Genomic DNA, 14169 nt, shown 5'->3' with positions numbered 1-14169 from the left:
CTGTGCAAAGGTAAACTCACCTACTATCACAAACTTATGTTTCTTGCGACAGTCTGCAACCTCTCTACAAATTTGTTCCCTTAAATCCTCCGGACTGTTAGGTAGCCGCATTAACGTGATCATTCCTTTCTGATCCGCCAGTTCCACCCAGAAGAAGCCTCAGCAGATGAGTTCTGTGGTCTGTCCTGACAGAGCACTGACATTTTTCATGTCCTTCTTTTCTGAGGAAGAGAAGGAGGAGGAAAATGCTGAGAGACGGGAGATGTATGCAACGCCGGTCCCAACGGCCAAAATCGAACCAGCACCCAAGCAGAAGACCATCCCACAGAAGAACTGCACAGGACACTCAGAAATGCTATCAAATATTTTAATCACCCCACCTTCCATGAAGTGACAGAGATACCGTGTTTACACGCACACGCTCTCAAAACAAGGCAAGCTCACCATGGGGGTGGGGAAGTAGGAGATATTAAAGGGAGCGCAATAGGGATGAAAGATTTCTGCAGTGACGTAGGCACCAGGGAACTCATGCGGCTTCCCCTTCCCCCTTTTCGATTTTTCAATGGGGGTGGGACTTGTTTAGCCACTTCTCTGTTTCTCTCTCGAACCCTGCTGAAGGAACAAGAGAGAGTGCTTTGATTGTTGTTTGTGGGGGGGGGGGGTGGCGTCCCTGGCTTTGGGAATGCAGGAAAGATGACTTACTGGCAGTGGAATCTTCTACACTGCTTCCCTGGTCAGCTCCTCATCATCATCCTCCTCCTCAAACTCTCCATCCTCCTCGGCGGTGGCATCCTGGTATTGCTGGTACTCAGCAATCAGGTCATTCATGTTGCTCTCGGCCTCTGTGAACTCCATCTCGTCCATCCCCTCAGCCATGTACCAGTGCAGGAAAGCCTTGCGTCGGAACATGGCGGTGAACTGCTCGGAGATGCGCTTGAAGAGCTCCTGGATGGCGGTGGAGTTGCCGATGAAGGTGGCGGACATCTTGAGGCCGCGGGGCGGGATGTCGCAGACGGCCGTCTTGACGTTGTGGGGGATCCAGTCGGAAAAGAAGACGTTGTTCTTGTTCTGGACGTTAAGCATCTGCTCATCGACTTCCCGCATGGACATGTGGCCGCGGAAGATGGCCGCCACGGTCAGGTAGCGGCCGTGGCGGGGGTCGCAGGCCGCCATCATGTTCTTGGCGTCGAACATCTGCTGGGTCAGCTCGGCCACCGTCAGGGCACGGTACTGCTGGCTGCCGCGGCTGGTGAGAGGGGCGAAGCCCGGCATGAAGAAGTGGAGCCGGGGGAAGGGGACCATGTTGACGGCCAGCTTGCGCAGGTCGGCGTTGAGCTGGCCGGGGAAGCGGAGGCAGGTGGTGACGCCACTCATGGTGACAGAGACCAGGTGGTTGAGGTCCCCGTAGGTGGGGGTAGGGAGTCTGAGGGTGCGGAAGCAGATGTCGTAGAGGGCCTCGTTGTCGATGCAGAAGGTCTCGTCCGTGTTCTCCACTAGTTGGTGGACGGAGAGCGTGGCGTTGTAGGGCTCCACCACCGTGTCTGACACCTTGGGTGAGGGCACGACGCTGAAGGTGTTCATGATGCGGTCGGGGTACTCCTCACGGATCTTGCTGATGAGGAGGGTGCCCATGCCTGAACCAGTGCCCCCGCCCAACGAGTGGGTGAGCTGGAATCCCTGGAGGCAGTCACAACTCTCCACTTCCTTCCTTAACACGTCCATGATGGAGTCCATCAGCTCAGCTCCCTCTGTGTAGTGGCCCTTGGCCCAGTTGTTTCCTGCTCCACTCTGGCCTGGGGAGGAGAGAGGGGGGGAGATGGGAAGAGGTTAGAGGTTTTGGACAGGACAGACAGGGTCGTAGGAAATGGGAAGAGGAACAGGGAGAGAGGTTACCTGACTGACGTAACTGGTGTCTGCACCTCTTCCTACAGATGCTGCTTGGCCTGCTGCGTTCACCAGCAACTTTGATGTATGTTTTCAACAGTGTAGTCATTTAGAGAACACTATTCTAATCAGATAGTTTCATAGTTTTTTTGATTGAATAAACATAAGACCGTAAGACCACAAGAGCATATAAGACATAGGAGCAGGATTAGGCCATTTGGCCCATCGAGTCTGCTCCACCGTTCAATCATGGCTGATCTTTTTTCTTCCCTCCTCCTCAACGCCAGTTCCAGGCCTTCTCCTCGTAACCTAAAAATGTGGAACACCTCACGAATTTGCATATCATCCTTGTGTATGGTGACAGGGAGGGGGCAAGAGACGGAAAGTGATGTGTTTTTTTGGCCTCTGAGCTCAAAGATGCCCACAGGCCAAGGCAGCTTCAGTATGTTTCCATCCCCACCACAGGCTACACAGTTTACTTGAAATTCTGACTGAAAGTCAGTTTTCTTACGTGTTGCATTGTACAGCGACCAGAAAGACAACAAACTTCACAGCTCCTGCTGGTAATAGGAGACCAGGTTCTGATGCTGATGTATTAATGGAGTTCCCTGAAAAGGTAAGAAACCCACAGTTTCTGTGATTGTTCATTGTCGTGGTTTACCCCTAAGGCACAAGAGAATCCGTGTAAGTGTTCACCGCAGCTCCGGCTGCAAGTTCAAATTCATTGTCATTGCTAATGTACACATGTACACCTCCAAATAAAACAGTGTTCCTCCGGACCAGGGTGCACAACACAGTACAGACAACTCCCATACAACCGTACACATGTACACCTCCAAAAGAAACAACGTTCCTCCGGACCAGGGTGCACAACGTAGTACATACAACTGCCATACAACGGTACACATGTACGCTGCCAAATAAAAGTGTTCCTGTGAACCCTGGTCCGGAGGAACACTGTTTTATTTGACGGTGTACATGTGTACGGTTGTACAGGAGTTGCCTGTACTGTGTTGTGCACCCTGGTCCAGAGGAACACTGTTTTATTTGACGGTATACATGTGTACGGTTGTATGGGAGTTGTCTGTACTGTGTTGTGCACCCTGGTCCGGAGGAACGTTGTTTCTTTTGGAGGTGTACATGTGTACGGTTGTATGGGAGTTGTCTGTACTGTGTTGTGCACCCTGGTCCGGAGGAACGTTGTTTCTTTTGGAGGTGTACATGTGTACGGTTGTATGGGAGTTGTCTGTACTGTGTTGTGCACCCTGGTCCAGAGGAACGTTGTTTCCTTTGGAGGTGTACATGTGTACGGTTGTATGGGAGTTGTCTGTACTGTGTTGTGCACCCTGGTCCAGAGGAACACTGTTTTATTTGGAGGTGTACATGTGTACGGTTGTACGGGAGTTGTCTGTACTGTGTTGTGCACCCTGGTCCAGAGGAACACTGTTTTATTTGACGGTATACATGTGTACGGTTGTACGGCAGTTGTCTGTACTGTGTTGTGCACCCTGGTCCGGAGGAACGTCGTTTCCTTTGGAGGTGTACATGTGTACGGTTGTATGGGAGTTGTCTGTACTGTGTTGTGCACCCTGGTCCGGAGGAACACTGTTTTATTTGGAGGTGTACATGTGTACATTAGCAATGACAATGAATTTGAACTTGCAGCCAGAGCTGCGGTAAACATTTATGTGGAATCTCTCTGTGCCTTAGGGGTAAACCACAACAATGAACAATCATGGAAACTAAGCAACACACAGTGCTGGAGGAACTCTGCAGGCCAGGCAGCGTCTATGGAGACCCTTCGGCAGGACTGGAGAGAAAAGACAAGGAGTAGATTTAAAAGCTGGAGTGAGGGGAGAGAGAAAAACACAAGGTGATAGGTGAAACCTTGGGGGGGGGGAGTCGATTGATGAAAGAGACGGAGGCCATGGGAGAAAGCAAAGGGGGAGGAGCATCAGAGAGAGGTGATGGGTGGGCAAGGAGATAAGGTGAGGGGGGGGAAGTGGGGGTCACTGCATCAATTTGAGAAATCAATGTTCATGCCATCAAGTTGGAGGCTACCCAAACAGAATATGAGGTGTTGTTCCTCCAACCTGAGTGTGGCCTCACCACGATCACGGAGGTGGCCATGTATGGACGTATCGGAATGGGAATGGGAAGTGGAATTAAAATGGGTGACGACTGGCAGATCTCTGCTGGACGGAGTGTAGGTGCCTGCTGAAGCGGTCTCCCAATCTACCTTGGGTCTCACCCATATACAGGAGGCCTCACCGGGATCACCAGACACAGTATATGACCCAACAGACCCACAGGCGGAGTGCCGTCTCACCTCAGAGGATTGCTCGGGGCCCTGAACTGTAGTGAGGGAGGAGGTGTAGAGGCAGATGCAGCACTTGTTCTGCTTGCAAGGATAAGTAGTGGAATCCCGTCGAAAATGGTGGAACTTCTAGAGAATTATGTGCTGGATGTGGAGGGTTCTGGGGTGGTAGGTGAGGACAAGAGGAACCCTATCCCTGGTAGTGTGGCGGGAGGAAGGGGTGACAGCAGACGTGTTTGAAAAGGAAGAGATGCAGTTGAGGGCGGTGTTGATGGTGGAGGAAGGGAAGCCCCTTTCTTTGAAAGAGGAGGACAGCTGAATGAAAAGCCACATCCTGAGAGCAGATGCGGCGGAGATGGAGGAATTGAGAGAAGGGGATGGTGTTTTACAAGTAACAGGGTGGGAGGAGGTAGCTGTGAGAGTCTGTGGGTTGATAATAGACATCAGTAGATAAGTTGTCTCCAGAGACTGAGACAGAGAGATCGAGGAACGGGAGGGAGATGTTGGAAATGGACCAGGTAAATTTGAGGGCAGGGCGGATGTTGGAGGCAAAGTGGATGAAGTTGATGAGTTTGGCATTGGTGCAGAAAGCAGCGCCAATGCAGTCGTCGATGTAGCGTAGGAAAAGTGTGGGACGGTCACCAGTGTAGGCTTGGAACATAGACTGTTCCACGTAGCTGACAAACAGGCAGGCATAGCTGGGACCCAGGTGAGTGCCCATGGCTACACCTTTTGTTTGAAGGAAGTGGGAGGAGCCAGAGGAGAAATTATAAGGAGTGAGGACAAGTTCTGCTAAGCAGAGGAGAGTGCTGGTGGAGGGGAACTGGTTGGGGCTGGTGTCCAGACAAAAAGGAGAGCTTTGAAGTCTTCCTGGTAGAGGGACTGGAGGTCCGTAGTGAAAATGAGATGACGGGGGCCAAGGAACCTGAAATCCTTGAAAAGATCCAGAGCGTGTGATGTGTCACAGTTGTAGGTAGGAAGGGACTGAACTGCGGGGGGGATAAAACAGAGTCGAGGTATGCAGACATGCCTGGCCTGCTGAGTTCCTCCAGCATTTTGTGTGTCTTGCTTGGATTTCCAGCATCTGCATATTGTCTCTTGTTTGTGATTGGAGAACATATCGGCGTACCTCGATCCCTTCCTACCTACGTCCGCGACGCCTCACATTCACCCGTGACACCTCACGTTCATAGAGTGCAGAACACCCTAAAAGTTAACTTGCAGCTTGAGTTGGTGGTGAGGAAGGCAAATGCAATGTTAGCATTCATTTCAAGAGGTCCAGAATACAACAGCAAGGATGTGATACCGAGGTTTATAAAACACTGGTGAGACCTCACCTCGAGTATTCTGAGTGGTTTTGGGCTCCTTATCTAAGAAAAGATGTGCTGACATTGGAGAGGGTTCAGAGGAGGTTCACAAGGGTGATTCTGGGAATGAAGGGGTTATCATACCAGAACGTTTGATGGTTCTGGGTCTGTACTCGCTGGAATTCAGAAGGATGAGAGGGGATCTCATGGAAACCTTTCGAATGTTGAAAGGCCAAGACAGAGAAGATGTGGAAAGCATGTTTCCCATGGTGGGGGAGTCTAGGACAGGAGGGCACAGCCTCAGGATAGAGGGGCGCCCTTTCAAAACAGGGATGTGGAGAAACTTCTTTAGCCAGAAGGTGATGAATTTATGGAATTTGTTACTACAGGCGGCTGTAGAGGCCAGGTCGTTGGGTGTATTTAATGTAGAGATTGATAGGTTCTTTATTGGACATGGCATCAAAGGTTCTGGGGGGAAGACTGGGGACTGGGGCTGAGGAGGGGAAAGAAAGGATCAGCCATTATTGAACGACAGAGCAGATTCAATAGGGCCAAATGCCCTAATTCTGCTCCTACATTTTATGGTCTTATAATATAGAAAATAAATAAATATATCAATTACAGTAAGTATATATGTGTATGGAATAGTTAGATTGAAAATAGCAAAACAGAAAATAAAATGTAAGTAGTGAGGTAGTGTTCACGGGTTCAATGTCCATTTAGGAATCGGATGGCAGAGGGGAAGAAGCCGTTCCTGAATCGCTGAGTGTGTGTCTTCAGGTTCCTGTACCTCCTACCTGATGGTAACAGTGAGAAAAGGGCTGTCCTGGGTGCTGGAGGTCCTTAATAATGGACGCTGCCTTTCTGAGACACCGCTCCTTGAAGACATCCTGGATACTACGGAGGCTGGTGTCCATGATGGAGCTGAGTAACTTTATAACTTTCTGCAGCTTTTTTCAGTCCTGTGCAGTAGCCCCTCACCCCCGCACCAGACAGTCATGCAGCCTGTCAGAACTTTTTTTTGCTGTTTGCACAATTTGCTTTTTTCTGCACATTTAGTGTTTGAAAATGTTTATTGTGCATTTTTAATAATTTATTTATTTATTGATATACAACATGCAATAGGCCATGCTGCCCAGCAGTCCCCCAGTTTAACCCTAGCCTAATCACGGGACAATTTACAATCACCAATTCACCTACTGACCGGTGTGTCCTTGGACTGTGGGAGGAAACCGGAGCACCCGGAGGAAACCCACGCGATCACGACGAGAAATGAACCTGGGTCACCTACATGTAAAGTGTTGTGCTAATACTGTGTTTCTTTGTTTGGAGGCTGCTCGTAAGACGGCGAATCTCAAAGTTGTATTTAGTATGCACACTACGGGGTAAATGCAAGCAGGCTTTTTCCACTGAGGTTGGGTGGGACTACAACCAGAGGTCCCGGGTTAAGGGTGAAAGGTGAACAGTTTGAGGGGAAGACGAGGAGAAACTTCTTCATTCAGAGGGCTGTGATAGTGTGGAATGAGCTGCCAGTGCAAGTCGTGCATGGAAGCTCGATTTCAACGTTTAAGAGAAGTTTATACAGGTACATGGATGGGGGGGGGTTATGGAGGGGTGTGGTCCTGGTGCAGGTTGATGGGAATAGGCAGTCTAAATGGTCCAGCATGGACTAGATGGGCTGAAGGGCCTGCTTCTGTGCTGTCCTTCTCTGTGACACAATATAACACAATAATAATAAAAAACACAATAAATATAAACACATAAGACAGCTTATGATTGATTGTATGTTCGTAAAGGTGACCGATGGGAATACTGAAGTGATGGGTGGAGGTGTTGATCAGCCTTACTGTTAGGGGAAGGTAACTGGTTTTGAGTCTGGTGGTCCTGGCGTGGCAGAGTGGAGATACATCTCTACCAAAGGAGGTGTAAGGTGTTCCTTCCCTCCGCTAGCCTGCAGGTCACCCTTGGACAGAGTGTAGCACCTGCTTAGACACTGGATCAGGGATGGTCGTACAGGCAGCTGGTGCATATCACAAGTCCTGGTTATGTGACCACTGACGCCAGGCAGACAATCTCTGAAGAGTATTGATAATGTCTGGGGACACCTGTCTTGTAAAGACACTGCTCAGAAGAAGGCAATGGCAAAGGCTTCTGTAGAAAAGTTTGCCGGGAACAATCACGGTCAAAGACCATGATCACCCACGTCATACGATGCGGCACATAACGGGGGTATCCGGACCTTTTAGAACAAAGGGAAGGAGGAGTTTTTTTTTTTAGCCAGAGAGCGGTGAATCTGTGAAATGTTCTGTCACTGGGCTGGATGCGATGTAGCCTCCTCCCTGCTGGGAGAGGGACAAACAGTCAATGAGCAGGATGGGTTACTGGCCCTTTTCCGGTACCTTCCATATAATTGAAAATGGAAGATTCTTGACCAGAGCAAGGAACGTAGCAGCAATGGTATGAGACACAATCCTGAAAGGCACTGCCAGGGTCTGCTGCTGTGGGGCCCTCGCCCTGGAGATTACTTGTACAGTTTCCAAATGGACGTTGTGGTTACCTAAACGTATGAGATTTGCTTATGAACTTGCTGCTCTTATCAGACTGCCAAGAGCATCACCGGGCTCCTCTTCCAGTCACCTACGCAGGGCCCTTGGCATTGCCAATGATCCTTCCCTGCCTGGAGCCTAACACAGCAAATATCACCATAAGACCAGAAGACATAGGAGCAGATTTAGGTTAATCAGACCATCGAGTCGCTTCACCATTTTATCATGGCTGATCCTGGATCCCACTCAACTCCATTCACCTGCCTTTGATACTCTGACCGATCAGGGAACGATCAACTTCTACCTTAAATGTACCCACGGACTTGGCCTGCACTACAGTCTATGACAGAACATTCCACAGATTCACCACTCTTTGGCTAAAAAAATTCCTCCGTACCTCTGTTCTAAAAGGCTGCCCCTCGATTCTGAGGCTGTGCCCTCTAGTTCTGGATAACCTCACCATTGGAAACTCCTCTCTACATCCACCTCATCTAGTCCTCTCAACATTCGGTAGGTTTCAATGAGATCTCCATGCATTCTTCTAAATTCCAGTGAGTACAGGCCCAAAGCTGCCAAACGCTACTATTATGTTAACCCCTTCATTCCCAGAATAATCTTCATGAACTCTGGACTCTCTCTGATGACAATACATCCTTTCTGAGATATGGCGACCAAAACAGTTGACAATATTCCAAGTGCGGCTTGACTAGTGTCTTACAAAGGCTCAACATTATCTCCTTGCTTTTATATTCTATTCCCCTTGAAATAAATGTCAACATTGCATTTGCCTTCTTTATCCTTGACTCAACCTGTAAATTAACCTTCTGGGAGCCTTGCACGGGGACTCCCAAATCCCTCTGCACCTCCGATGTTTGAACCTTCTCTGCATTGTTCAGCCGAACGGGGAGAAAACTATCCACGAGGATCGGTGAATATCAGCTCTCTGTGAAACGACACGACCGACTCTCTCCCATCTCCACCCATGAAGATCGGGAGGGGCACAAATTGGCCTGGGCATGAGTGAAGTCACGGTGCAAGAAAACACGTGGTCTGCAAGAGAATTCCAAGAGGGCTAGTTTTCCACGAACAACTCGAAGCAGAGGTGAAGATCTCAATCCTATTTATGAGCCAACGCACAGAGTTCACCACACAACCAACCAGTGCTGCAGCCCCACCCTATGTCACAGTTAAGTTTCGGAAATGATGACCAATCAACTGGTAAGTATATAAAGGCCAAGCATTCAGAGAACGCACCACAAATTAACAGCGCACTGACAATATCTCCTCGTATGCTGATGAAGTAAATTGCCAAGATTGGAGAACAATTCAACCCCTCCCATCCATCTGCCCGTCTCTTTGATTCTCCCCCCCAACCACTCAAGCAGGAGGTAGCGTAGCATTAGGGCAAAGACCGTCAAGATGGGAAAGAGCTTCTTCCCCCAGACGGTAAGGCCACTGAACTCCCTGCCACCACCCAGTCTCATCACGCAGTGAAGCACCGGTAGCATAATACCGGTTACTTTTTTAACCTGTATCGTAAACAAACCATTAGTTTATTTGTTGTGTGTGTGAGTTATATGTAGTGTGCTGTGCATCTTGATCCAGAGGAACTTCAGTTCATTCTGTGATGTACGGTTGAACAGTAAACTGGACTTGAAAGTGAGTGATGTAATGCCGAATTTTTGATTACCCTTATTTACTCCTAGCTTTGGGATCCTGCAGAAACTTTCAAGTGAAAACAGTCCTCACTTTATGGGTAAAGTTATACGAGGCCTCCGTTGGTGGGGGTCGACTGCGGATGTTGTGTTCCAGTTGTCTACCTGGTACGCAAGCCAGAGCAGTACGATATGGCGGGGGGGAGCTGCCTCTCTCCACACATCTGATGAATCTGAAGGAATGGCAAGGACTAACAGTCTGGCACCAGTGGCGTCGCAGGAGTTACTAGTCAGCGTTGAACTCAATGTAGGACTGACTTAGGGACTCCAGCTCCTCATTTTCTCTCGGGGTTCACTCCCAAAACCTTCCCCATGGCTGCAAAGCAGATCAGAGTTTTCGTTCTCCTGGATGAGCAGCTGACCGAGGCTGACAACGTGTCTCTGTCCTGCCTTTGCCCCCTCTCCTGTCAGTAGAAACAGTTCTGCTGGGCATAGGAGCCAGACTCGGTATTCGAAATGCACGTAATTGAAAGCATTTAATTGGTAGTGGGAGTTTGTCTCCACTACCTCTCCTTACACCCAACTATGACAACAGAAAGGAACTGAAAGTTATAAGGGTTGACAAAAGCCTTGTGCTGTAAGCATCATTTCGCTGCCCTTAGCACCCACAATCGAATGGGGCAGCTGAGGGACGGAACGTGGCCCTGGAGTGAAGTTCACTCAGCTCAGTTACGTGATGAGACCGAGTTAAGGTGGCTAGAGACGTGTTCACTGGCCCTCACGACAACGTGTAGCACACCGCACCGCACTAGGAAGACTGGGCAGAAGAAAATGTTTTGAGGACACTGGAAGTGTATGCTTTTTTTTGCTCTGGAAACACTCACTTAGATTCTGTGAAATTTTCAGAGTCATAGAAAAGTACATGACAGTAACAGGCCCTTCAGCCCATCTAGTCCATGCTGAACCATTTAATCTGCCTACTCCCACCAACCCACACGGCAACCATAACCCTCCATACCCCTCACATCCATTTACGTATTCAAACTTCTGTTAAACGTGAAATCAAACTTGCATGCACCGCTTGTGCTGGCAGCTCGATCCACACTTGCAGACCCTCCGATTGAAGATGTTTCCCCTCATGTTCCCCTTAAACTTTTCACCTTTCAATCTAAACCGTGACCTCTGGTTGTAGTCCCACCCAACCTCAGTGGAAAAAGCCTGTCTGCATTTACCCTATTTATACCTCATAATTTTGTATACCTCTATCAAATCTCCCCTCAGTCTCGTACGCTCCAGGGAATAAAGTCCGAACCCATTTAATCTTTCCATGTAACTCGGGTCCTCCAGACCCGGAAACATCCTTGGAAATTTTCTCTGTATTCGTTCAAGCTTATTTACATCTTTCCTGCAGGTAGGTGACTAAAACTGGACAGAATACTTCAGTCCTGCCGAAGGGTTTCAGCCCGAAACATCGACTGTACTCTTTTCCATAGCTGAGTTCCTCCAGCATTTTGTGTGTTGCTCGGATTTCCAGCATCTGCAGATTTTTTCTCGTTTCACAATACTCCAAATTAGGCCTCACCAGCGTCTTCCACAACTTCAACATAACATCCCATCTCCTGTACTCAGTACATTGATTTATGAAGGTCAATGTGCCAAAAGCTTTCTTTATGACCCCATCTACCTGTGACGCCACTGTCAATGAATTATGGACCTGTATTCCCAGATCCCTTTGTTCTACCACACTCCTCAGTGCCCTGCTGTTCACTGTGTAAGACCTACCCTGGTTGGTTCGACCGAAAAGCAAAACCTCACACTCGGCTGTGATCAATTTCAGCCAATCGATGGGCTGAATGGCCTCATTCTGTTCCTATGTCTTATGGCCTATAAAACAAGTTTCCATGTAGACTGGGCAGGAGTTACATAGGTCTCCATCGTCACCATGGTGACCCATTAGCTGGTCTCATTCTTCACCGGTCATCATATAACAATGAAATACACAGCCCTTCCATCACAACGAGCCATGGTGCCGAGTCATCCGCCTATTCGTTCTAATTTCTTACCCAGGATCAGTCTGCCGAGCAAAGGCCCTCAGTGCCAAGCAGCCAATTCCCTTGACTGAGGCATGCAAGGTGCCCCTCCACTCCCACTTTTTCAGGACCACCCATGGATTAGCTGCTTCCACCCTGCAAAACAGTCTGTGGGTGTACACTCACTAAAAACAAAGTTGTCAGGTCGAAAGATCTGCCCGAAGGGTCCGGACCGTACGGAGTCCATCGTGCCCGGCTCCAGATCCACCAGTATGGCCCTGGGTACGTACTTGCCACCTGCAAGAGGAGATGAGGGTCCTCAGAAAGGAGAGCTCGGGCACAGGGTGGGGGGTGGAGGGAGCGCAGACGAGGTGAGGTGTACCTGTGGCTTCATTGTAATAAACATTGATCCGTTCCAGCTGCAGGTCGCTGTCACCTCTGTATGTCCCCGTGCAGTCAACGCCGTGCTCATCGCTGATGACTTCCCAGAACTGCAGTGGGGGGTACGGGGGGGGGCAGAGACGGAGACAGAGGGAGGGGGGAGCAGAGATAGAAGGACAGGTTAAGAGAGAAGAGTAAGGGAGAGAGGTAAAGGGTATAAAGAGAAAAGGGGGGGTAGAGGGAAGGAGGAGGAAAAGAGGGTGAGTAAGGGAGATGGAGAAAAAATAGATGGTAAAAGGGAAGGTAGGACAGGAAGATGGAAAGGAAGGGGAGGAATGAAATGGGGGAGGGAGGAAGGAGGGATAGGCAGGGCGGAGGGGTGGAGGTCGAGGTGGAGGGGAGGAGGAGAGGAGACGGAAGGCGGAGAGGGAGGGGGAGAGGGGAGGAGGAGAGGGAGAGGTGGAGAGGGAGGGTGGAGAGGAGGGGGAGGAGGAGCGGAGAGGAGGGGGAGAGGAAGGGCAAGGCAGAGAGAGAGAGGAGGAGAGAAAGGGAGGGGAGGGGAGGGGAGGGGGAAGGGGGAAGGGGAGGAGTGCAAAGGAGGGAGAGGGGTAGGGGTAGGGGAAGGTGGTGTGGGGGTGGGGGGAAGGGATGAAGAGATGAGAAACGTTCCTGGTGCGGCGAAAGTGGAGTCTCTCAACCGGGCAGCCGGTCCCCCGCCCCCGCACCGTCTTTTGGGCTTTGGCGCGGGGGGTGGGTGGCGGCAGGAACAGGAAGATAACTCTCACCCACCCTTCCACCCCGTTCCCCATCAATGGGACAGGGCCAAGAGCAGGAAAATCCCAGGACCCGGGTGAAATAGCGGAGGAAGGGGTCAGGAACTGGAAGATCTCATCTCTTCCCCCGCCCCACCTTCCCCTACCCCTCTCCCTCCTTTGCACCCCTTCTCCCCCTTCCCCCGCCGCCTTGCCCCTCCTCCCTCTCCTCTTCCCCCTCCTCCCTCTCCTCTTCCCCTCCACCCTCTCCTCTCCTGCCTCTCCCCCTCCCTCTCTCCTCTACCCCCCCCACTTCTCCCCTCCCGGCGACCCGAAGCTTGGGGAATGCACGGGTAGATAACAGGAACTCGCCCTTTCCAGGGACCCGGGAGTTGGAAAATGGGGCAATGCACGGGAAGATCCCATGGCCAGGGAGCTGGGGAATGTGTGTGGGTACAAAACGCTCCTCCCTACCTTGGCTCCGATCTGGTTGCCGCATTGACCGGCCTGAATATGCACGATCTCCCGCATTGTTTTCCGCTGCTGGTCGGTTGGAAGTGATCAGGGATTCAGATTCGATGGTTACCGGAGCCGGTGAACTCGCCGGCTTTATACAGTCGGACCAGCTCCCCATTGGCTGAGGCGAGTGGCTCCCGGCCACCCCTGGAATGCCTACTGGTCGGCTACTGCCCCACCTGGAAATTTACCCCACTATTGGTCAGTGCTACCGCCTGTCAGACTGTGCCGGGTCATTCGCCTTCTCCCCGCATGTCAATCCCCAAACTAATCCCACTGTCCCATTCTCTCCCCCCAGAGCCGTGTCAATCCCCAAACTAATCCCACTGTCCCACTCTCTCCCACAGCCCTGTGTCAGACCCCAAACTAATCCCACTGTCCCATTCTCTCCCCCCAGAGCCGTGTCAATCCCCAAACTAATCCCACTGTCCCATTCTCTCCCCCCAGAGCCGTGTCAGACCCCAAACTAATCCCACTCTCTCCCCACAGCCCTGTGTCAGACCCCAAACGAATCCCACTGTCCCACTCTCTCCCCCCAGAGCCGTGTCAGACCCCAAACTAATCCCACTCTCTCCCACAGCCCTGTGTCAGACCCCAAACTAATCCCACTGCCCCACTCTCTCCCCCACAGCCGTGTCAGACCCCAAACTAATCCCACTGTCCCACTCTCTCCCCACGGCCCTGCGTCAGTCCCCAAACTAATCCCACTGTCCCATTCTCTCCCCACAGCCGTGTCAGACCCCAAACTAATCCCACTGTCCCACTCTCTCCCCACAGCCCT

At 50.8% G+C, this 14169-nt stretch overlaps 1 protein-coding gene across 2 annotated transcripts; it reads right to left on the bottom strand.

The window, feature by feature from the left end:
• Positions 1-359: 359 nt before the first annotated feature.
• LOC134339055 (tubulin beta-4B chain-like) lies at positions 360-13709 on the bottom strand. Of its 2 annotated transcripts, XM_063035334.1 has the most exons (4): positions 13347-13704; positions 12122-12230; positions 11926-12036; positions 360-1793 (listed from the first exon to the last, which is right to left on the bottom strand). In XM_063035334.1, the coding sequence occupies exons 1-4, from the start codon at positions 13401-13403 to the stop codon at positions 718-720; spliced, it is 1353 nt and encodes a 450-aa protein (XP_062891404.1). In that variant the 5' UTR covers positions 13404-13704; the 3' UTR covers positions 360-717. The 2 variants fall into 2 exon arrangements, with proteins under 2 accessions (XP_062891404.1, XP_062891405.1); XM_063035335.1 differs by lacking the exon at positions 11926-12036 and having other exon boundaries at positions 13347-13709.
• Between the last annotated feature and the right edge of the window lie 460 nt (positions 13710-14169).

Source organism: Mobula hypostoma, chromosome 28 (assembly GCF_963921235.1).
Source record: "Mobula hypostoma chromosome 28, sMobHyp1.1, whole genome shotgun sequence".
NCBI classification, from domain to species: Eukaryota; Metazoa; Chordata; class Chondrichthyes; order Myliobatiformes; family Myliobatidae; genus Mobula; species Mobula hypostoma.
Note: the sequence above shows the minus strand (reverse complement) of the source record. Positions and strands in the feature narration are given on the sequence as shown.